The sequence below is a fragment of the Aphelocoma coerulescens genome, chromosome 5 (genome assembly GCF_041296385.1).
Source record: "Aphelocoma coerulescens isolate FSJ_1873_10779 chromosome 5, UR_Acoe_1.0, whole genome shotgun sequence".
Taxonomy (NCBI): Eukaryota; Metazoa; Chordata; class Aves; order Passeriformes; family Corvidae; genus Aphelocoma; species Aphelocoma coerulescens.
Window position 1 is genome coordinate 14,407,100 of NC_091019.1, and position 22,256 is coordinate 14,429,355.

At 40.8% G+C, this 22,256-nt stretch overlaps 1 protein-coding gene across 3 annotated transcripts in view; it reads right to left on the reverse strand.

Annotated features, from left to right (window-relative positions):
• AMPD3 (adenosine monophosphate deaminase 3) overlaps window positions 1–21,708 on the reverse strand; it is a 33,521-nt gene extending 11,813 nt beyond the window's left edge. For 2 of the 3 annotated variants that reach the window (XM_069016745.1, XM_069016748.1), the window contains exons 1-9: window positions 21,189–21,416; window positions 18,193–18,418; window positions 15,564–15,759; window positions 14,952–15,117; window positions 12,658–12,877; window positions 10,040–10,169; window positions 1,870–2,064; window positions 1,489–1,620; window positions 420–583 (exon numbers count right to left, since the gene is read on the reverse strand). In XM_069016745.1, coding sequence (XP_068872846.1) covers window positions 420–583; window positions 1,489–1,620; window positions 1,870–2,064; window positions 10,040–10,169; window positions 12,658–12,877; window positions 14,952–15,117; window positions 15,564–15,759; window positions 18,193–18,418; window positions 21,189–21,330 — 1,571 coding nt within the window. In that variant the 5' untranslated portion in view covers window positions 21,331–21,416. Of the gene's footprint in view, window positions 1–419; window positions 584–1,488; window positions 1,621–1,869; window positions 2,065–10,039; window positions 10,170–12,657; window positions 12,878–14,951; window positions 15,118–15,563; window positions 15,760–18,192; window positions 18,419–21,188; window positions 21,417–21,583 lie in introns of those variants that run through there. The other variant, XM_069016747.1, reaches the window with a different exon arrangement.
• Between the last annotated feature and the right edge of the window lie 548 nt (window positions 21,709–22,256).

A 22,256-nucleotide genomic window follows, 5' to 3' on the forward strand; every position in this document is an offset into this window, starting at 1 on the left:
AGCTTGGGTTGTTTCCAAGTTCACTGTCATTTAGTCACTAATCTTGATGATAACAGTTTTACAGAGCATTTTCTACTCCTTCATGGAATTCAGGAGTTGATTTATTTTCATTACTAAATTGTATTTTAACTTGCCTTTGAATGCAGCTTGATTTCACCCAGTTGTAATTTTTGGTTTCAGACTTACAAATAATTCACAGTAGTTTTGAATAGCTTCATAAAGAGTAGATTCAATCCCCATCTCCTGTCTTCCACCCCCAGACTGTCAGAACTGCACCAATGGTAAAAAATAAATCTCCCAAGCTATTGCTTATAAATAGAACTACAAGACAGCTAATAAGCCATCTAAATATTATCAGAAATTAAGTCATTGGTATGATTTCAAACTATTAGGATTACCAAGAGTTCCTGATTACTTACTAGATTCTGGGAACCTGAATTATCCAGCGCATATTAGGGGAATAAACTTTATGCTTAATGAACCATTTTGCCAAGTTCAGCCATTCATCTGGAGACCGTCCATAAATGGATAAGCGGGGTTCTGTGTACTGGTACTTACTTTCTTCTAGTTCACGGGCTACTTCCTAGTAAGTAATAAATATATTTGCTTTAATATGGATACTAAGATCATTTACAGCTAGAAATATATTTATCATTGCATTTTCCTCAGAGCAGACGTAACTGTATTGGCACCCTTTAAAGATAAAGGGCATCTCTTGTCTTTCAATCCATTGTTTTATTTTAGGCATCTAAATATTCTCCTAGCAAGCTATCTCCAATATGTGTGTATAACTTAACTGTATATATAACTGGCAATAACTCTAACACCTCCTTTTAGAGGACAATGTTCTTGTGCAGTCATTACTAACACCTCTGTCCGACCTAAGTTTAAGATTGATAAATCAGAATTAGACTATTTAAACTAGAGCAAATGTCTACATAAAATATGCAGAACGATGGAGAATCTGACCCAGAATCTGTGGTAGCAAGCAATTTTACAGCAATTAATTTTAGACAATACTTCTGTATATTCAAGAAGAGCTGACATCTACTACATCACAAAAACTACGAATTTTTTTGTTCTAAGAAATTAATTTGAAGCCTGTTGCATGCATGTGCAGATGCAGATTTATGCAGAGGCACTGCCCTAGCTCCTCCTTCCCTAGCAACTCCCAGTAGCCAACTAAATCCTAACAAAATACTAAACCAGTGAAGTGAATTGACCCTCATCTGCTCTCCATTAGTTTGAAACTGCCCACAACTCAGCTCTGAACTCATATACAGCTTATGTGTATGTTTCTAACTTTTAAAACTATTCAGAAAGCTGCAGGGGCTGGCTTAGCAGAGGTTTCCTCTGAGGAATTGCTGGAGCAAGCCCAATACTTGGAATCACTTAACCATAGTGTAAGCTCTAAATACAATTAGGACATCACAAATCTATTACAAACCTTCATTTCTCTACAGCTGGAAAAGCTTGAAACTTATTTACCTTGACCATACGAGCAAAATATTCACCACCAATATAGTTCTCAGTCTTCAAATACAAGTCCCTCAGCTCACTGGCACCAACTGGATTGTACTTGGAATTGAATTTGTCAAATCGATGAAATGTTTGACGCCCCTGGAGGAGGGAAAAAACCCAAATAACCATGGTTTTAAGAACACACAATAGTTTATAAATTACATTGCCTAGCAATAAAAGGCACAGAAAAGAAAAATCCTGTGGTAGCTTCTTTCAAACATGCACTGTAATGCATGAAGTCAAATTCTGATTTTAGTAAGTTATCATGCAAACATTGTAGAAATTAGAATTTTGCACTTGGAAAACTTAGCTTTTTTCCCATTTGTTTTGTCATTTCACTAGACTTACTGCATGGACATCTAAAGAGTCTACAGTGAGGTCATAGGGGTCCATGTGAAGGCTTTCGAAGACTTGCTTTAAAGTCATCTTCTTGCCTTTTTTCTCTGCAACAATCCTGTCGGGCTCCGTTTGATAGGTGTGCTTAATAAACCTCAGTAAGTGCTTCTGGTTCATGCAGGCAGCAGCATGGATATGAGTGTCCACCTGAAATCAAAAGGTTTTTCCTGCTTATCATCCATCTACATAAACTTAATTAGCAAAGTATCTATGTCACTGACAACAGGGACTAAAGCCTTCTAGAATATTCCTTAAGTAACAAGTGGATTAGTGCCTAAGCAAATCAAAATGTTTCAGAACGCTGAGATTTTGATTTTAGTGGAATTATTCAATAAGCAGAACTGTAAGTAAAGTAGCCCTCAATTAGTAGTTTCCTATTTAAATAGGAAAATTTTCAACACGATACATTCAAAGTACCAATCACTGACCCTGGGTTCAGATTAAATTTGATACTTCCTTAAAGGAGGCTCTGATCTATTGGTATCCTTTTACTTCATTAATGAATCAACAATGCCTCTCTAGTTATAGACTGTGGTTATAACTATCATCACTGGCTGAAGGGCCTTGGAATTCTCAGCCATTTCCAAAAGCAGAATTCATTTCTGTATTTCAACCATGTGAAACATCTTAGGTCAGCCATCAGAACTGAACAATATACACAAGAGATTTTTGTCACCATTTTTTCCAAGTTTAATTATAATACAGCAACTCATAATGCTGACAGACTTTTCAGATCTCTTTTCTTAGATCTCTTCACACACTAAGGGAAGTGCAAATTCACAGAAGGGCTGAGAGTACTCCTTCAGGTTTTGTCGGAAAAAAAAACAAGAAACAAATGGTTTCCACAGGTGTGGTTTGTTTTTGCTCAGAAGCTTGCACTGCTACCTGAGCAGCCTCTATTGAACACAATCCAAAGAAACAACTCATGAGACCTGGAGGGTGGGTTGTCATTTAAGTTTTCCCTTCAGTATGTGTAAGTAGTTAGTAACACTAAAAAACCTTCTCAGATAAACCAAATACTCTGATAAGCCAGCTATAAGGAGCCTCTGAACCTCAGTGTCTGCAAAGACTCTCATCCAAGACTCCTCTGTCCAGGAAACTGCAAACATGGACGCGTACAAAGTGAGCCCAATGCGTTCCCCTTTATGCAGTGACTCTGCAGTTCCACATTCCCCCAACAGAACTAACCAACATCCTTACCTGCTTTTAAGGATCAGCAGGAAACAGATCACAGAGCACAGTAAGCCACCCTCCTGCAGTGTAAACCTGGGTTTATGCCATGCCATACAGGCCACAGGAATGCCACTGCTTCACTTGCCACCTGGAGTCATTTTATTTGCATGTTATATATACACAAGTTGTTGCAGCCTCTCCCTGTGAATGTCAGCAGCATAACTGGAGACCAGGATATGAGACTGAATCCTAAACACTTAAGTGTTAATCACTGCCTAAGTCAAATATACCAGACACATTAAAGCTAAATGAAAAAGCAAGAAACATATTGCTGTCTCAAAGTACAGAATATGAAGTACATTATTAATGCACAGCAGGAAATACTGCTGTGTATAAACAGTAAAAACACTTCCACTTAACATATTATCACCCTCTTCAGCATACTTGTATAGTTACTTGAACCCAAGTGCATTTTATACACATGCTTACTCAGGTTAATAAACATCCTCTGGTTTAGGCACAAATGTTGTTTACTGTAAACTCTTCCTGGAACAGTGAAATACTACTAGGCTCGGTCACCTTGTATGGGAGAGTGAACTAACAGTTAACAGATGCCCTATAGGCTCTAAATATTCACAAAAGGCAAGTCACAAGCAGAGAATACAGGTATAAGGACCCTGAGTAAGTGTAGTTAGTTGAATTTCAGAATGCAGTGGTTCCAGTAGTGGCTCAGCTACTGGAATTAATGAGTCTTGAAAAAAGTCAGAACAAAGCAAGACACAGCACTTCCTTTATGCAAATCAACATGAATTCACTGCTGTTAGGAGGACAAGGACAGAAAGCAAGGAGGCTTTTTGTTTCTTTTGTTTGCTTGTGTGCAAGGATCACATTGCTTTTAAAATCCTGCTTCCTGTTGAGAAATAATTCTCTGGAGTGTGCTTTTGCTGTTCAGTGAGCTCCTGTGACATCTTCTCCAGTCCCCACAAACACATCACACACAGCCCTAGAGCTGAGCTAACCATGGTAGGTTTATTCTGAGAACTAAGATCTGCTTTATTTTTTTTTTTTTTAAAACCCCCTCCTCCTTCAACCTAAACCTATCTGCCAGAAGTTGAGAGACCTTTCTGGAATCTCCTTCATGCTTTTTCCAGAGAATATTCACTACTTTAGCTACCTTTTTTTACTACCCAGTAAATAATCTGACCTTTAAGCAAGCAGCAATTTCAGTAACAAAAAGTCATAAAAGACCCAAGTCTAAAGTCATAAGAATATCACACAGCTTTTCTTCTTTATTGTTTTTTAGCAGAACTACAACTTTTTGGAATGCTTTAAGGACTTGAGCTTTGAGCTACCCTAGCACATAGTTAGTGTGTATGCTCTTGTACATTTTTACCATGCAGGATGTAATCCTGACTAAAAGAAGCATCTGGACACAGAACCCTTAGACAGAGCTTAGGTGGGCTAATTAGGTTAGGCAGATTATTGTCATTCTTGTTGTTATTATTATGTTAAATGTTATCATGCTAAAAGATTGTTACTAATTTCATTGTTATTTAGTATGAAAGGCTTCTACTAAAACAGTTTGAACAGACTGAATTCATATAAGGGTGACAAATACCCCCTTTGCCTCCTTCCTTCCTCCAAAATAGACAAAGCCACTCCCAGTTTAAGATGTTACTATTTTGTTCTTCATACAATACATGAAATAAGCTGACACTTTTCTGGACCATGAGTAACACACCCCTACCACAAGGTTTATTTGTTTCTATTTGCAAACATACTGCTTGCACTTTCAAATTCACTATAGTGCCATTCCAGCCCAGTTTCTCCTTAGTGGAAAAAAAAACCTGTCTGCACTGCCTTAACCAAATTTCCTGTTGCACTGCACCCCTCCCCCAGCAGAAAACCTTTCACTCAAGGTCACATTAATCTTCAATGGAAAGAAAAACAGAATGACTGACAGAAGCCTGTCTTGGAACACAATATTATACCTTCAGTGAACTCACCCTTTTAACAAATGGAAACAACTGTTTACAAAAAGGTTAAATTATTGTAATTCCATCATTCAAGCGATGGTGGACATCAGCTTTCTTGCACTTAAAGGATGTAGAATTCCCTTCACTCAGCAATTCTCCATGTAACAAACCTAAGCTTTCTTTCTCTGCACATTCTCAGTTCAGACTATTCCATTCCCTTCTTCACTGACCTGACCACCCTGTGCTTCTCTCTGCAGGCTTTGGGGTGAAATCTTGTCCTTCTCAGGCAAGGTGGTTACATCTGTGTACAATTTACAGCTTGAAGGAGTTGCCATTGTCCTCCACATCTAACCAGCACCAGCTTCCCTCAACCACTCTGCCTCCTCTCTTATCTTCCTGCATTCCTTCTCTTTCCTTCCACTGTTGCTCAGATATCCACAAAACATCCATCTCAGATCTATTTTATGGACGCTTATCTGTGCATATCAGAGACAGTGTTGCACCAAATTAGGCATATGAGCTAGATTCAGAGTGATAAGTGATACATAAGCAAAAAAGAAATGCCAAGGCCAGCCCTTTTAATAACACAGAACTTTCCCAGGGCATGGATTAGGAGCATCCACAGCTGTGAACTACCATATTTTCTAAACACATACACTTTAACTTGTAAATACTTCTAACCCAAGAGCTCTGGGCTGCATGAACTTGACACTGAATCCTCTGCAGGCTTTACTTCAATGCTGAATTGAAGGGAAATCATTCCTCATCCCACTGCTAGATTCCCTGCTCGTCAGTACATTCATACTGCATCAGCTTTTCTGATAGGATGCAAAGCTTAATACAATGTGATTGATTTTCTCCTTGCAGTTCTTTAACAGGCATGAGGCAGAAGCACAAAATGCTCTGTCCTAGGGTAGTGCAGGAATGCTCCTGGCAGCAGAAATAGTCCCTATAGCTGTGCAGAGCTCCTTGGGAGCTTGTCTAATTCATATTTATGCCATGCAGAGCAACCCAGAAACCAGGGGAGATGAGATGAGGATCCCTGTGTATCCAGCTTCTTGTTTGGCTGCAGAATCCAATCCCAGAGGCTTGAATTCACACAAACACAGAAATACACTGCTGTGAAGAGAAACAAATGTCTTTTTCTGTTCTTTTAACTACTAAAGGAAAGGAGAGAAGAAAAGCTTTCTTTATGGTCTCTACAGAAATTTTGCATTATAATGATTGATGCCTTTACACCTGATTATATTTTGTGCTCACTTGCAAGACTGAGGATAGAGACAAGAATTTGCCTCAGCATCTCTGCAAGGCAGGAGGGGAGAAGCAGCACTCACAGTGCTTTGAAAGCTCAACAGCCAGCTTTGCTGCCAGTTTAACAGTGGCAAGGCACCATTCCATGTCATGCTGAAGGGGCTTTCCCTTTGGATCTCATGCTAACCCATAAGTCTTCCCATTCACTGTCATTTTGGTTTATATGATGAAACAATTCCATTACAAAGTCAGTAAGTAGCTACTGGGGGAAATAAATGAAACATTAAAAACAAAACAAAACAAACTTAGAATGAATCAAAGCTCAGAGAGGTTAAAGCATGGGTTCACCGCTCCCTCACAAGGCTTGTAATCAAATGTTTAAAAAGCAGACATCTGCTAATTGCATTCAGTATTTTGTGAGATCTATAGAATTTAGTAGCATTTAAACCCACTCTAACTTCCCTTCTTACAAGTGCAACCAGTGGTATTTCAACTCTGTGGTCTTAAAAATCAGATAGAATTTACTTCCTTTTCGTCTAACCAATAATTAAAAAAGAAATCAGTTGCAACGCCCTAATCCAGTGGATGTCACAGCAGCAGCCAGCTATTGCAGGAGAGCATTCAGCAGGGCTGTGAATGCAGAAACTGCATTATTCCATGCACAGTTTCCCACACAAGGCTGGGTGCCTGGGCTAGTGAGCCTGCAGGCAGGGGAATGTGATGTGTAAAAGTCACTGCTAGGACATACCCTCAGGTCTGGTTTGCTGACACACTGAAATAGTGGCTACAGGAAGAAAGAATACCCAAAGAGGCTTAGGCTGTGATTTTTTCCTCTTTAGAAACTGTATCAAAGCTATTTGCAGTGAAGGACATCTGCCACAGCAGTACATGGATATACATTACAAAGGTAGCAACTATATGTTGGGTAAAAAAAACCTCTTGCCTTCACCTTAGAAAAAAACCCAAAACTGTCTGCTCTGAATTATCTGAGGTTGTTGGGCACAGAGGTCTATGGGAAGCCCTCCTCAAACAAACCTCACATACAGGACAGGACACCCTGGTACACAAAGGTTAAAACTCAGTTCTCAGTTTGTGTGCCATAGAGCTAAACTCTTGTTCCTTAATTTCATCCTTCATGCAGGCAGTGTTGTGTGGGGAATGTGTGTTGCCTGCACTTTGCTGTGCATCAGCTGGAGGATGTGAGGAACCCTGCTGATGGCAGGGTCAAGAATTTCCTCTAACATTAGTCTTTTCCTACACAGACATTTGTTCACCTCCTGTGGAGAGCCAAGGGGAGCCAGCCATGCTGTCTTACCACCTGTGGATTCTTGTCTGTCCAGAGAAATACCTGTGTCCTTAGTAAAGGGCAATTTTCCAGGTCCAGCTTGATCAGTGCAAAATATATCTTGGGCTGCATTCCGGTTAAGTTCAATATACAAGATATAAAAATGCACATCCCTTATTTAAGATAAGCCTTTTCTTGGGTTTTAAGAAATAGATGAGCTCATTGGAGGATAACTCATATTAAATATGGAAAAAAGTGGGGAAGGGGGCAGCAGACAGGGGAAAACCAGTAATGTTTGGTCGTCATGCCAGCAATTAATCCTGGCCAGCTTTCTAGTGTACCTTTCTAAATGCAGCAATATACGTTCACTGACTGACCTTGCCACTACATTCATATCTGTTCTAATTTTGGCATTTTCCATCCGTTACTTTGGCTCTTTCATATAAGCACATTGTACCACGACCTCCACACTTGTGTCTGAGGGATGTGATACACAACTGCACCAACAGCCCTTTGGGAAGGTGAATCCTGTTCCTTGCTTTCCTTGTGAGCAGTAAGCATTTCCTAGGACTGCCTTAACAGGGAGACATCCTGAAAACACAGGCTGAGAAGTGTTGCTTCAAATGTTTCAGTGTTTTCTTAGGGAGGAAGCGCTTCAGGGAAGTTACAGTTCCAAACATTACTTGGGTTAGCAAGACTGAGAAAGCAAGATTATTTGGGGGCTTACAGGAACTGTATCTACAGTGCAGTTTACTCTCCAGAGTGCTTCAGAAAATACTACTTGTGGGCCTGCTTCATTAAAGTACTTTAAGCAAAATTAACTCTGTGCAGCAAGAATTGTTTCAAGCAGTATCTGGCAGTAGGAATGGTCTCTGGCAGAGAAGAGCTCCTGCTCTCCGGAATGTGCTTGTTGCCAGAGGGGAAGCAATGCACATTTTTGGCTTTTGAACAACATGAATCCTTTTGCAGAGTGGCTTATTCAACAGCAGGTAATTAAAACATAATTAAGATATGGCCAGAGACATTGAGCATTTGCTTTTAGATCAAAAGCTAAACTTAACAAGTACAATCCTGTTAATTACAACTTCTCAGTAATCAAACTGATGGTGGTAGTCACCCGATCCACACCTCTGCATGTCTCAGTCACCATGTGTTTTATTATTCAAGTCTCTGTCAGCTACTGAAGTGTTTTTTCTGAATGTGGCACGTAGCAAATATCTTTCCAGGGTTATGCAAGAAAACTGTCAGGTTGGGAGCTGAGTCTCTGCCATTTGAGTGAATTAGCTGACAGATCCTCCCATCCATACATTTAACAGTTGGAAGGGTGAAATCCATTAGAATTTACCTGACAACTCATCTGCTTCGATCCTCATGATGGACACTGCGACAGCCAAACACTTATTTTGGACAGTTTATTACCACAACAGTAGCAAACATTCAGTAGCCAGCAAACACACTGGGCATTGCAGGGAAAAGCCAAGAGGACTTTTTGATGAACTAGTGCTCACCAAAAGGTAACGAGAAGGATTAGTAAACCCTGAAGTTACAAAATAAGGATTACCTCTTACAGTTGCATAGGGAAACAATGCAAAATGTACCTGAGGTGGTTAAAAACACCAGCAACAATTGTGAGGAAATCTCACCTATCAAAATAAAGCAGTACCTCTGGTAACTTCCTCTCCACTTTAGAAAAGGGAAGCAAATGAAGCAGCCTAACACTGTTGCTTTCATGCTTTGAAGAGAACACAGCTCCCTTGGGTGTGAGTATGTCAGGAAATTAAATCAGCTCCTTGATTCCCTTACCTGTCCTCTTAATTATAGCCCAGTGTATTTCAGAGGGAGCCAAGACTGCAATTCAGATAATCTTTTTACTTAATAGATCACAGACTTTTTTTATCAGATACTGATGGCAGCATGAACCCTCAGTTTAGTTTCTGTGGGAGGTCTTTTGACACGTATTTAAACATATATTTTCAGTATGAAGTGCAAGTATCATCTAAAATCTATACAGCTGTTCCTACTACAATCTAGTAGGACTTACCTACGTGAAAGCAGAAAAATGCCCTTGAATGTCTTTGAGTTCATTAAAATTAATTAAACCTCCATATGGATATTTTTATTCATAATCCACGTGAGCTTCATTTGATTAACTCTGTTTCACTCCTTTAAAGCAATCTACACACAATTAAGCCCCTTTGATTCTGAATAAGTAAACAAATTAGTTTAGCATAATCCACTTAACCCACGCACATTCAAGTTAATTTTCCTGGAGAGCTCCCATGTAGAAAAATGCCAACATTCTTAAAATAACTTAATTCAGTTGAGTGGTAGGCACACACTACTTCATGCATATCATCTACACCTCCCATAAGAAAAACAAAATTGCTGGAACTCCTACTAAAAACAGTGTCATGCCTTTAATCCTTCTCACACTTACCTTTCTCACATTATAAAAGTCTCGATGGGGATTACTCTTTAGTTCTTTAAATTCTGACATTTCATTTAACATCTCATGTAAGCTAAATTTAGATTCCAAAAAGTTAAGCCTCCGATGACAATATGTTTTTCTGTAAAAGAACACACAAAAATGAACTGTAACTTAAAACTAGTTGTATTTCAAATTCAAAAAGAACATCAAAGTTGTCACAGTAAAAACAAAGTTGGGAGGTTTTATGAGGTCCAAGACAAACCCATTCTCTTTATCCTACTGGTTAACAATATGTAAGCCAATTTCAGATCAATATTATTAGTGAAATCTCAAACAGAACTCTACACAACCATGTTATGTCCTTCAACTTGTCATCAGTGTACCTGTGCATAAGCTGCAGTCCTTTTAGTAATAATGACCAAAGCATGAAACCTATAATCAAATGTGATGTCAACTGTGACTTCTCTAAAAGGGTACCTCCAACAGAACAACATTCTCATATGTAACAGAAACAACTTGTCATCCAGCCTTACTCATTAAGAATTTTTTTTAAATATCCTCCAAATTTATTTGCTTTTTCAGTTAAATGTGAGAAGCCAAGAAAAGATCCAATATGCTTTCATTTTTCATGCCCTGAGAACACATATATTGTGTAGAAATACTTTTTTCCAAAATAATTTCTTGTGCCCTCTTTAGAAAATAATGCTTTTTTGTTCCTGCTTGCCTACTTCAGAGCTCAATCTTCACTTTCATCTTCTGTCATGTTTCTCCTTCTATTTTTAACCAATGACATGGTTTTTCTCTTCACCATCTGTCAATTCTTATTGACTCTACAATGTTTTAGTAGCACTGTTAATGTAATAACCTTCTTTTTCCTGCTTTATTGTTGCCAATCTCTCCTCATTAGGACACAAATCCCATTATGGTTTTGGAAGTCTATTTCAAACCCAGTCTCACAGTACCCAATACTGATCAAGACCTGTTTGCCCACTGCAGGAAGTCTCTGTTGGGTCATACTATTATCTGAAAGACCAAAAGCCTGACAAGTACGGGTGAGATTTCATCAGTTTTCAACAGCAGTTTTCAACAGCAAAGATTAAAGAACAGTGGCTCTTGATCTCTGAGCAGCCCCACATGTGATGGGCATAAATGACAGGAAAGCACTTGCTGCAAACAGGGAAACAATACCCTAAGGACTTTCTGCAACAGGACTGTGGAAAAGACCTTTTTTTTTTGGGTTGTGCATATTTATCAGAGAGTGCAGAAGAGCCTGCAAAAGCTTACTCTGAATTAGTGAAAGGAGCAGGGGACTGACCTACATTCACCGAGGTGCTGAGTGTTCTAACGTGTCCTACCAAGGCCCTGCTTTCTTAGGGCTTCCTGGTACAACTATGAATTCTAAGGTTTAAATTAAAGCTGCAAAAGGGGCTTTCACGTGACTAGTTTCAAGTTTTCCTCCTTGTCCTTTTATCTTCTCATTACCCATCTCTTGGAATATAATGCACTGTAACTGGAATGCATTCACGCACTGCTGACTGTAACCAAAGCCTGCTAGAGCTGGCACTGATTTGGAGCTGATAATGCTGGCAGAAGCACAGGGGTTTGCTCCTGAGAAAGGGCTTAGGGAATGGGCCAGGCTTGTTTTGCCACAGGCTCTGCCACTGTCACTGCACAAGGCAGACAGACTGACACAGGTGTGAGACAGACTCACAGGGGAAAGAATGCACCAGGTGGGGCTAACTGGGCACACTGTCAGCGATGATCTCTCCCAGGCAGGAGCACCAGCAATGCAGTGCTGGCACACAGGGCAAATAGCTCAGAAGAACAGTCTGGGTTCCTGCTTAGTTCCATCATAGAGTGGATTCTTTTCCTTTCCTGGTGCTGAGGCCGTGAGAGATGGCGCTGTTTCCAATCCTCAGCTAGGGAAGTAAACTTAAAAACTGGATGCACATGCTTTCATCATGCACTAGGCAAGGACATTGCATTGTCATGAGTGTCAGTGACTGTATCAGTTGTTACATTTCTAGTTTTTAGAGACTTCCAAGGAATTTGGTGGTTCTGGGAAATTTCAGACATTTTGATTGTGCATGCATGGGTCAGTTTTGCAGCATATGTGCAATTAATTCACATCTGGAACAAATCAGACTGAATATTTATGTTGCTGATCTGATCTGTATGCTCTGCATATGCAGGGTTTTTGTTCATGCAACAGAGAACAGACATGAAGGAATTTCAGACAACTGTTCAAAAACCTCTAGTTCAGCATAGGCCAAAAGAAAACTTTAAAAAAAAAGGTGACATTCAAGTTTCAGTTCCCATGCTTCAAGAAGTTTGGGTTAGATTTGATTTGAACAGTAACAGTTGGCCAATTCCTCGATTTTTTGTGTTAACTCCTTATTTTGCCATGGTTGATGCAAAGAAACCAAAGAAATGAAAGGTAGCCATAGGTGGCATTGTATTTTTTCCTTTTAAGATTTCTCATGATGCATTAATGCTTGAGAAAGGCAAAACAAAACATTACTGTAGAACAGGTATGCTGAGGAATTAAATATCCCAGAAGTGAGAAGTACTAAGCTACAGGTAAACAGCAGCCTGAAGGGGCACAGAATAACAAAGGAGGAACATACGTTGGGCCATCTGCAATGAGAGCAAGAACGTGGCTCAGGTCAAGGGTGTAGGTCTGCAGGTCAGGATATGGCAAACTCCGAGGCTCATTGAGCTCCATCATCTCTTTGTTATCATAAACAAAGGGAATGCCACCTTTTAGCTTGATAACATAATCCAAATTGTCTGGAGCATCATCAAGATTATAAGGATCTTCATTTTCTTCTGGGGGTGAATGGAAATCTGAAAACAAATTTGCATTACAGTTAGAAGAAATAACTTACACAAAAGGCAAAATAATTACAAAAAGGAAGTTCTGCTTCTGTAAAGTTCAATTTCTAACAGGTCTCAGTACTTTCATTAAAATCACATTCAGTTACTGTAAAAGATCTGCTGTTCCAACAAAGCCTTATTCTGACAGGCTTTAGCTGCAGCCCTCCTCTAAACTACGTGCCTACCTTAATTCAAAGGCTGTATGTTAATAGAGTTCTCTGAACCAATGCATACATATTTAATACTATTCTTTATTAACGTGTGATGGAACAAGTTTGAAAATGAGTTTGCAGAAGTATTTAAATGGTTGAAGTACAGCTGAGATTTTTTAACAGTAAAATAATTGTTGACTTCATACCCACCTTCGTTATTTTCTTTTCACCTTCTGACTCACTGTAGCAATTTTGGAAGTTGGTTTGGAAGAGCCAGTTGGTTTTGCTGTGTTTTGATTGGAGTTTTTTTAGTTTGTAGGGCTTGGTTTGTTTGTGTTTGATTCTCTGTGGTGAGGGTTTTGTTTGACATTATTTTAATAAAACATTTGTTTATGTTTAACTGCTTTTGAATAGAAGCAAGGAGCATGAAGGCAAAGATAGTACAACACAACTCCAGTTTATCCCTTGGCCTTCTGATCATGAACAAAATCATAAAGCACCAGAAGCACAGCTGGGATTTGTTCAGTACAGTTGTGTAAAGCCTTTACAAAGTAACACAGTTTTTCCCTAAGAATCAGGTAATGACACATACTTCTAGGAGATTTAGCTTATGTGAACACTCAAACATTGTCACTCCTGTTGTGAACATTCATCCCTTCTTTTACAAGATCTTACTAATGCAACCAGTGCAAAATAAGTCCTGACTGCATTTATGTCAACTGAACTACATTCGTTTGGCTCAGTCTTATCAGAGATTTCTTCTTTTACCTGTTCAGGTAAGCCACGACAGAAAAGTAATTAACCAGTCCTTTTATTCACCTAGAGTGAATCAACTGATACCAACATTATCTCTAATAGTCATAACTATCTAGCTCAAACTTGTGCTAATTAAGACACTGTGTAACAAGACTTCATTTTTTGTGTCGCAAGTTTAAAATCATAACTGTAGAAATGCTATTAAGCTAATAATAGCTTGGAAATAATGCCCTGGCAGCTGTTCCAAAATATATTCCCTGTCTTGAATATTCAGTATGCTGTCCTCTTTACACTCTTCCTGGAAAACAAACACTTGAAAACACATTTAGTCACCCTCTTTCAACCACTGAGCGAGAGAGAGGGTAATTTAAAATGTCACTTCAAGGCTGAAAATAAGTTGTCAACAACATGGACACATCTACAATGGCCCATCAGTACAGACCGAAGGTTGCTCCTCACAGCCTAATCCAGAAATGAGCAGTGCAAACAGTTTAATGCACAAGCAAAGCTTTCAAGACACAACCCACCTAAGTGACAAAAATAATTTGTGACATACATAGTGGGGGAATATGTTCACCCTAATAAGCCTTGTTGAGAGATCACAGTTTATTTACCCAGGCAGAATGCCCAGCAAATATGACTCTACAGCTTCCAGTCTTGACCTGGCAAGCGTAGCCTGCCTGTGAAATTCCTGACTCAGGGCGTGCTAACTGGCATGTCTATATCATGCTTCAATTTATGATGTAGATGAGCTCATCATCCCTTTTAGTTCCATATGCCAAGATGAGGAGGAATGAATTTTCACTTTAAACCATAGCCATACAGCTTTTTCCTGGGGGAGCACAAGAATGCTACTTAACATCCCATTTGCTTAGGAAATAAAGTAATCAATGAGTCTAGTCTTGGTTTTTAGGTTTTGACAGCTTCAAAGTGCCAGATTAGACACAAGATTTATAACTTAGGTCCATCAGTGATTCTCCACTCAATAACAGAATAAATTACAAAGACAGTCAGAAGAGATCATCACAAAAATACAACTTCCCTTTACTACAGTAGTGCATGGGTTTAATTCTGTATTTTAAAATAGTGTTTAAATTTTTTAGAATGTAATTGAGTATTTTAAAAAGGATATTCACCTGGATGCACTTCATCTTCAACCTTCCATTTTTGATCCCGCATGCTGCACAGGTACTGAGAGGTTGTTCTCGGGAAGCGATGGTAGGCAAGACGTGAGTACTTCTCTCGAATGAGAAGAGCTTTCACCAGGCTCTTGGCAGCTTGTTCATAGTCATCAACTGTAACCTGGAAGGAAAACCTGGATAAATACTGGCAAAAATAGCAGTTCTAGCAACAAACCAAATCCACACCAGTAACAAGGAGACTGAATTTCCAGAAATATAAATGTATGGGGCTTGACCATAAGGATCTTGTCCAAGGAGTCAAGAAGCCAGTGGCAGAAGCAGAACCCCAATACATTATACAAACGAAACACACACGAATGTTTTTATCCTACCATGTATTACCTATTTATTGAACATCTGATTATGTTTTTATCCAATTTACTATTATAAAGAGTATAAAACAGCATGGCCTTGACTTTTAACTGTTTTACAAATCCCTGTGTTCACAAAGCGATTTAGAGTTTGTTGCAGAGAACCATCATATTGTCATTTTACACTTCATGTACTTATATGGGACCTTTTTTACACCCTCTAGATACAGAAAGTGGGAAAACAATGGTTTCTTACCCCTGCACAGTAGTCCCCACTAATTGAAACTCTCTGGAATTCTGGTACATCATATGGCACTTGGACTGGCACAAAAGCACTTGGAAGAACTGGCGTTGCAGGAGACAGGACGGGATTGGCCGGTGGTGCTTTCCATTCCTGAGGTGGAATTTGTAATGACAAAGACTGGGATCTAATCATCTTGAAACTTTTCTTCCTATGAATTCATGGTATAAAACATAAAATAAGCCATGGTATAAAACACTAAATACACTGGAAAACTGATTACAGCAAAGAAGTCACCCCCTAGGAAATTTTACAAATGAAATCTCTCATACCAGAGAAAAAATGTTGGTCAGAAAGTACCTGTGCTTTTAGCTTTTCTCTATTGACATTTCACATGGTCTACACTACACACAATTGCATGTACCCTCCACGTGAGTCCAATATGCCATAATTTATTTACAATCACTCTAAGATGCCCTAAGGTTTTTGTTTCGCTTCTTACAAATTCAGTTTCAGGAAGTCACTGTGTAGAAGGAAGAGGTGATCACTGTGCTCACTTTAGTAAGGGTTGATTTTTAGAGACAGACAGCATCAGAATTTGTGAAGGATCAGACAGAAACAAGCAACTGTTACATACGGAAATTGCTGTAAGTTATGCTGCTACACACGCTTCTCATTCTTCCCAAAACTTTCAAGACTTAAAACTCATCTAGTTGTCAGACAAGACTAGGCAACAAAATTTCACACACCACCATTCAGTTCAACTTGTAATGAAAAGGAGGAGCACCTAGTTATTCCTTAGGCAGTGTTTGATGACTTGAGCAGAAGGCTGATGTTGGTTACCAGAGTGATATCACAGCATGGCTTTGATAAGGAGTCTGTTCCTCCCCACAGGAGGAACACACAAATTTAAAAATGCTGCCTTTTCTCCTCAATGCTGTGATAGATGTGCACCTCAGATAAGCCAGCTAAGAAAGAATGCTGTCTTTCTCAGGGAAGTAATTGTAATACCTCAAGCGGAATTTTGGAATCTCTCTAAAGATGGAATTAATTTTCCTTACTCTGTTTAAATGTGCTTAAATGTATTTTAAATATTCATCTACTATACAAATCCTATGTTATAAACTACCTGTGATATCAATTTCTTTTGCACAGTGGAAATAGTCCCTAATTTTGTAAGTTAGATACCAAAACCTTGAAATGTTGGTAAGAATCACTAACAAAGAAAAAGGAACACTGGAACATTTTCTGGAAGCTGCATATTACTTCTGTGGTATTCTTAAGATGAGGAACATGCAGCGCTAGTACAATTAACACTCAAATTCCCTCCTCTCAAGTATTTGTAGCCACCTTGGAAATCAGCATCAGTTTTGAAAGGCAGCATTGGATCAACTGCAACTGGAAACAGCACAAGTTGTACCTGTGTCACTGTCACTGAAGTACCCTGCAGGACAGGGATGAACACTTGTTCTGTTCCCACATGTAAACAACATACCTGTAATACCTCTCCCTGTACAAAACCTGAGATTGAGTTTATTTCTGTGAGACCAATTTTCCAAATTAAATGTGAAACACACTAGTTTAGGAGGAAATATATACCAAACATTTGTTTGACTGCAAACATCTGGTTTTCCCTTCTGTGCCTGTTTATATCTATGAACATGCCAACTGGGAAACCCACTTGCACAATTCCAAACACAAAGTCTCAGCTTGTATCATCAGTGAGTCATACCTTAATTTAACTAAATTGACTCTTCTCCCTTCTGTTCCAGAAACATGATTCCAAGTGTTGCCCAACTGCCTCTCTGCAGCTAACCAGGTACGTGTGTTTAGCTATCACTTTCAAAGGCCTTCTTGTCTGCCTGCTTTTTGAAGAGTCTGTACACGTCCAACCCATTTGGTGTCAGGCTGCTGCTGAGTTCATGTGACTCCAGAAACAGCCCAGCAGTCCTGTGAAGGCAAGACACTGGAACAGCCTGACATCAGGGAAGTCTGCCTCTCTTACAGGGAAAGAAAAAAAAATCACAAACCAAAGCAAATTTGGCTTCATTAAAGCCCTGGGTAAACCAAAGGTAGAATGCAATTTTTTTTTTTTTAACGTGCACTTTTATGGCTGACAGTGGTTAGATTTTATCTCTGTGAGTAAAGGAAACCTACAAATAACCTCATTATGCCAATACCACTTTTCACCTTACCCCTTGATCTTAAATATAAATTCTTTGCTTTCATCTATTTTTGCAGAGACTAAAAAAAGGATCATGCCACTGTCATTTTTCTCTGTGTTAAAATTTTCTGTTTCTCTTAATGAAACTAGAAAAAGAGGGGGAGTGTTTATTTTTCTGACTCTTCTTACATTAAAGAGTCTTAGGGTTGTGTTCATTTCTACCCAGCTATGCTGTTTATTAAACTTGCATAAGCAATATCTGTGCTATTGCTGGGAACACAGCTGAGATGACCTCACCAATCCAAGCTCCCTGGGGCCCATCCCCATACCTCCTGCACAGGACAGAAGGACACCACATAGGTGGCCCTGGTACCTGCTGCTGACTTTTCTCCTGAAGTAGTAATTTGCCAGGCATTTCAGTTGTAACTCAAACTCATTTCAAAAACTATTTTCCACTAAGAAAGCAACTAGAGAACAAACCTTTTAGCTGTTTCCACAGACTGCTGTTCTGCCAGCTCCTTCTGCAGCTCCCTCTCCTTGGCCTCCTTCTGCCCAATAGGGCAGTCTTCAGGCACGGTGAAGAGTGACAATGCATCTTTGCTGTCTTCTTCTCGCAGAACTTTGGCAAACACCTTCTCTGCCAGGAGCCGCACGTGCTCATCAACCTCCGAAATGTTCAGCTTGGGAAACTGCCGGGGCATCTCGCCTGATAAGGAGCACAGTTGATAAAGTTAGAGCTACAGGAAGAGTGAAGATATGCAAGAGACTGGGGGTTTTTCCATGGAATGCCTATCAAAATTCAGAGCTTGGAGCAAAAGCAGAAGAAAGTAGAACAGCTCTGCAGGATTTAAACTAGCATGCAGTACACAAGAACCACAGAGCAGCTCTACTTTTGGAGCCATGCTAATTTGTGCATCGGGAACCTCTTGGTATACCCACAAAAATTCCTAAGCAACTTATGTAGAGATTTACCAGGAGATTCCACTTGCATAGTCAGACAGACAGTTATTTGTGATACAATGGATACTCAGCTGTGGGTCCTTGCACTGAGCATGGAAATCACATTCACTCAGTTGCTTGCCTTCTTCCTCGCTCAGTGACTTCAAACCAACAGGCAAGTTAAAAAAGAAGTACATTTGTACATTTCCACCTTACCCCATCCCTTCCACAAATCAGAAAGTCACAGAACTTCTGTGAAGTGAAATGGTTGTACAACAGGAGCAAAGACAGTATAGTTAACTCAGTGACTCTTCTAATTGTTTTCAGTAGTTCATATCAGACTTCTGAATGCATGTGGGAAGCAGATAGGTCATGGACTTACATTTCTACATGGCATTTAAATATTACTTTTCAAAAAGAATATGTTTTACGTTTTACATTTTTAGGTAGCTAGCCTTTCATCACTAAATATTTCTGTTTTGTTCTAGCATCACTACTAAAATGCTATCTATATTGTTTCTTCTGTATTTTCCTGGCTTTACTTTTATTCCATTTCCATACAATTCACAATGTGCATTTTAGCATAACTGGAAGCATTCCAGAGGGAAAAAACACAGTGCTGATAAGCTACTGACCAGCATTATTTGTTGTGTACTATAAAGCTTTCTGAATGCCTTCAGTATGATGGAGTTTGTAACAAATAAGATTAAATTCTTATTACATAAGTTAAAAATAGCTGCGAACATGTCACAGCAAATGGATCCAAGCACTGCCAGAATGTGAAGTCTGGGTCCAAAACTGGCATTTCAGAATCCTTTTTGGTTAGAAAAATGCAAACATATTTTGTGATATAGTATTAATTTAAATAACGACATATCCTGGAAGTCAGCATGGAGCACGGCAGTTTTTTATCACTTCAGCCATAACTTATCAGGGCCCCCATTACAATTTTGCTGTAGGAATGCTGCAGGTTTCACATGTTGATACGTGATCCTTTTGATATGTGATCCTGTTGTTTCCAGCCTAAAAGACTCTAATTAACGTCTGCCTGTTTTCACAGTTGCTTTGAGAACATTTTTGGTTTTATTCTAAAAGCAAATATAGTATGAAAAGGTGACAAGAGTTAAATTGGACCATAACATGGCAATTTAGTGTTCCCCTACATTACTTTGCATTCTTATTTTATAAGAACCCATTCACATCCCAGTAGAAAAACTCTCTGGTTTTAAAGAACTGTGGATTTGACTGTGCTGTTTTCTGCCAAGAAAGTATCTGTTTTGCAATTAGTATTAATTCTTCAAAAAAATCAAGTATAACTACAGAAGAAGTTTAAAAATACATATATGTTTAGCTGAGTAATTCAGTGACAATGCACTACCATGTCTTAGCATCCAAACTTAGGTTTGGTTTCTCAATTTCAACCCCCAAGGAAATCATGGAAGTCTGTCCCCTGACCTCGAAGAACACAGCTGTCAGCAGCAGTGCCTGCCACATGTACAGCTGCAAGCAGCAAGGGCCTTTTGAGCCACTTCAGCCAGGCAAAACCTCCCTTTATCCTTACTCAACTACAGTAAGAGTGCTAACAATACTAGTACAATGTGAAACAATAATGGTTTTTCTGCTGCTAAATCAGCAATTAAAATATTCTCAGCACTAGCATTAAAAAAATATCAATTAGTTGTATCTTTATCATTGGCTGAGCATTTTCCTAGTTTAAATTAACTTTTTCCCAGAGAATTGTGATCAGAAACAGAAATGCAGTAAGAAACACACAGCATGAGAAACCATGCTATATTTTATATCCTTACAATAAGATAGTAAAGAGACAGAAAGTATAGATGTAAGTATAATCCTATACTGACACCAAAGTTGTTTTCTTTCTTACAGAACCCAAGCTCGTGTTCTTCACTCAAGCGTGAGACAATAAGGCACAGAACACTTTGAAACGTAGGTACACCCACATCACAGCTAGCTCATGGCACTGAAATGAGCCTAATAAACCTAAAACAGTCATGAGGCACCTCATGCAATACTCGAGCAAGCTGTGCCATCCTGAACTGGAAGAGACTCTTGTATCCAGTATCCTTCTATTGAAGTGCTGCCCTTTGCCCAAGGTGAGCAACAACTAGACATTTTGATGGGATGGGGAAGGATATGAATGCTACCCAGTAAGTGCTCTCTTCCTAAATATCTCAATCTCAAAGAAAGGCTGCTTTGGTTGCTCTTTAGGTCTGCACCTTTGCAAAAGAAAAGAAAGCTATATCTCTTGAAACATGCTACCTTAAAAAAAAAAAAAAAAAAAATTACTTAAGAAGCAATTACCGATCAGGCATTTAATGGTCTTGAATCTATAGCGAGCACATGCTATGAAAACCAGAGTCGCCTCCGAGCCCCGCAGATGCCCAGCCGGCAGCGCCGCATCCCAGCGCGGCGAGCAGGTGGGGCCGGGCCCGCGGGCACTGCCGCCGCAGGAGCCCCGCACGGCTCCGGCCCAAGGTCACCGCCAGCGCCCCGGGCCAGCCCGGCGCGGCACTTACCGAGCGCCCCGGGGAGAGCCATGCTGGGGCAGGGCCGGGCCGCCACCGGCCGGAGAGACGCTGCCGGGAGCCGCCGGCGGAGGAGGCGGCGGGGGGGGGAGGAGCCGCTCCCGCCAGCTGCCGCCGCTCCCTGCTGCCGCATCCACCCGCCGGCCGCCCGGTACCGCAGTGCCGCGCCGCCCCTGCCCGGCCCTTTATGGCCCGCGGGCGGAGGAGCCCGCTCGCCGCGCCCCCGGCCCCGCCGGACCGCCCGGCTAGCCCCGGGGCGGCTGCATCGCGGCCGGGGCGCCTCCGCGGCGGGCGCAGCCCGCGGGGCGGGGGGGCTGCGCTGGCCTGTCCTGCCCCGGCCGGGCCCCGCCCCGGCGCGGGGGGCGAGCGGGGCGCTCTGTCCGTACCTCTGTGAGGGCCGGCGCTGTCGCTCCGGGGTCGCGGCGCTGCGGGCGCCCGGTGCACCTGTGACGGGGGACGGGCAGCGCCTCCCCCGCCGGACCGCGGTCTCAGCGGCAGCCGGAGCAGCGAGGAAAGTGTGGCCCCTTCCCTTTCCCCTTCCCCGTCGGCGGCTTGAAGGCAGAAGTCGCGCTGTCACATGGCCCCCGGCCGGCGCGGCAGGGAGGGAGGGAAGGAAGAAAGAGAGGGAGGGAACCCAGCCCGCCTTGATTCGCCTCAGCGCTGCCGCCTCCCACGAGCGCGTCGTTCAAAACTCCTCGAAAAGCGCTTTAACGTAGCAAACTTCGGTTCGAAACCACAAAGTCATGAGGCCAGTGCAGAATGACAGCCGGTAAGTGTGCTGGCAATGTGTCCCTCTCAAAAGAGTTTTCAACAGCGTCTGCCCTTCAGTGTAGCAACGCGGTCCAGGTGCTCGTCTGTATTAAAAAAATAAACAAACCCCCGAGAAATTTTCCGGCTAAATAGGCCAAGGCAAATAAGTGAGGCTCGAACCCAGCGTGACTCAGCAGGAATGAGGATATTAACGTGTAAAATAATTTGACCTAATTCTGAGAGATTCTGGGCCCTGAAGCTGAAAGTTCTAGGGACGTTTTTGGTAAGTTTCGGTTACAATACTCGGAG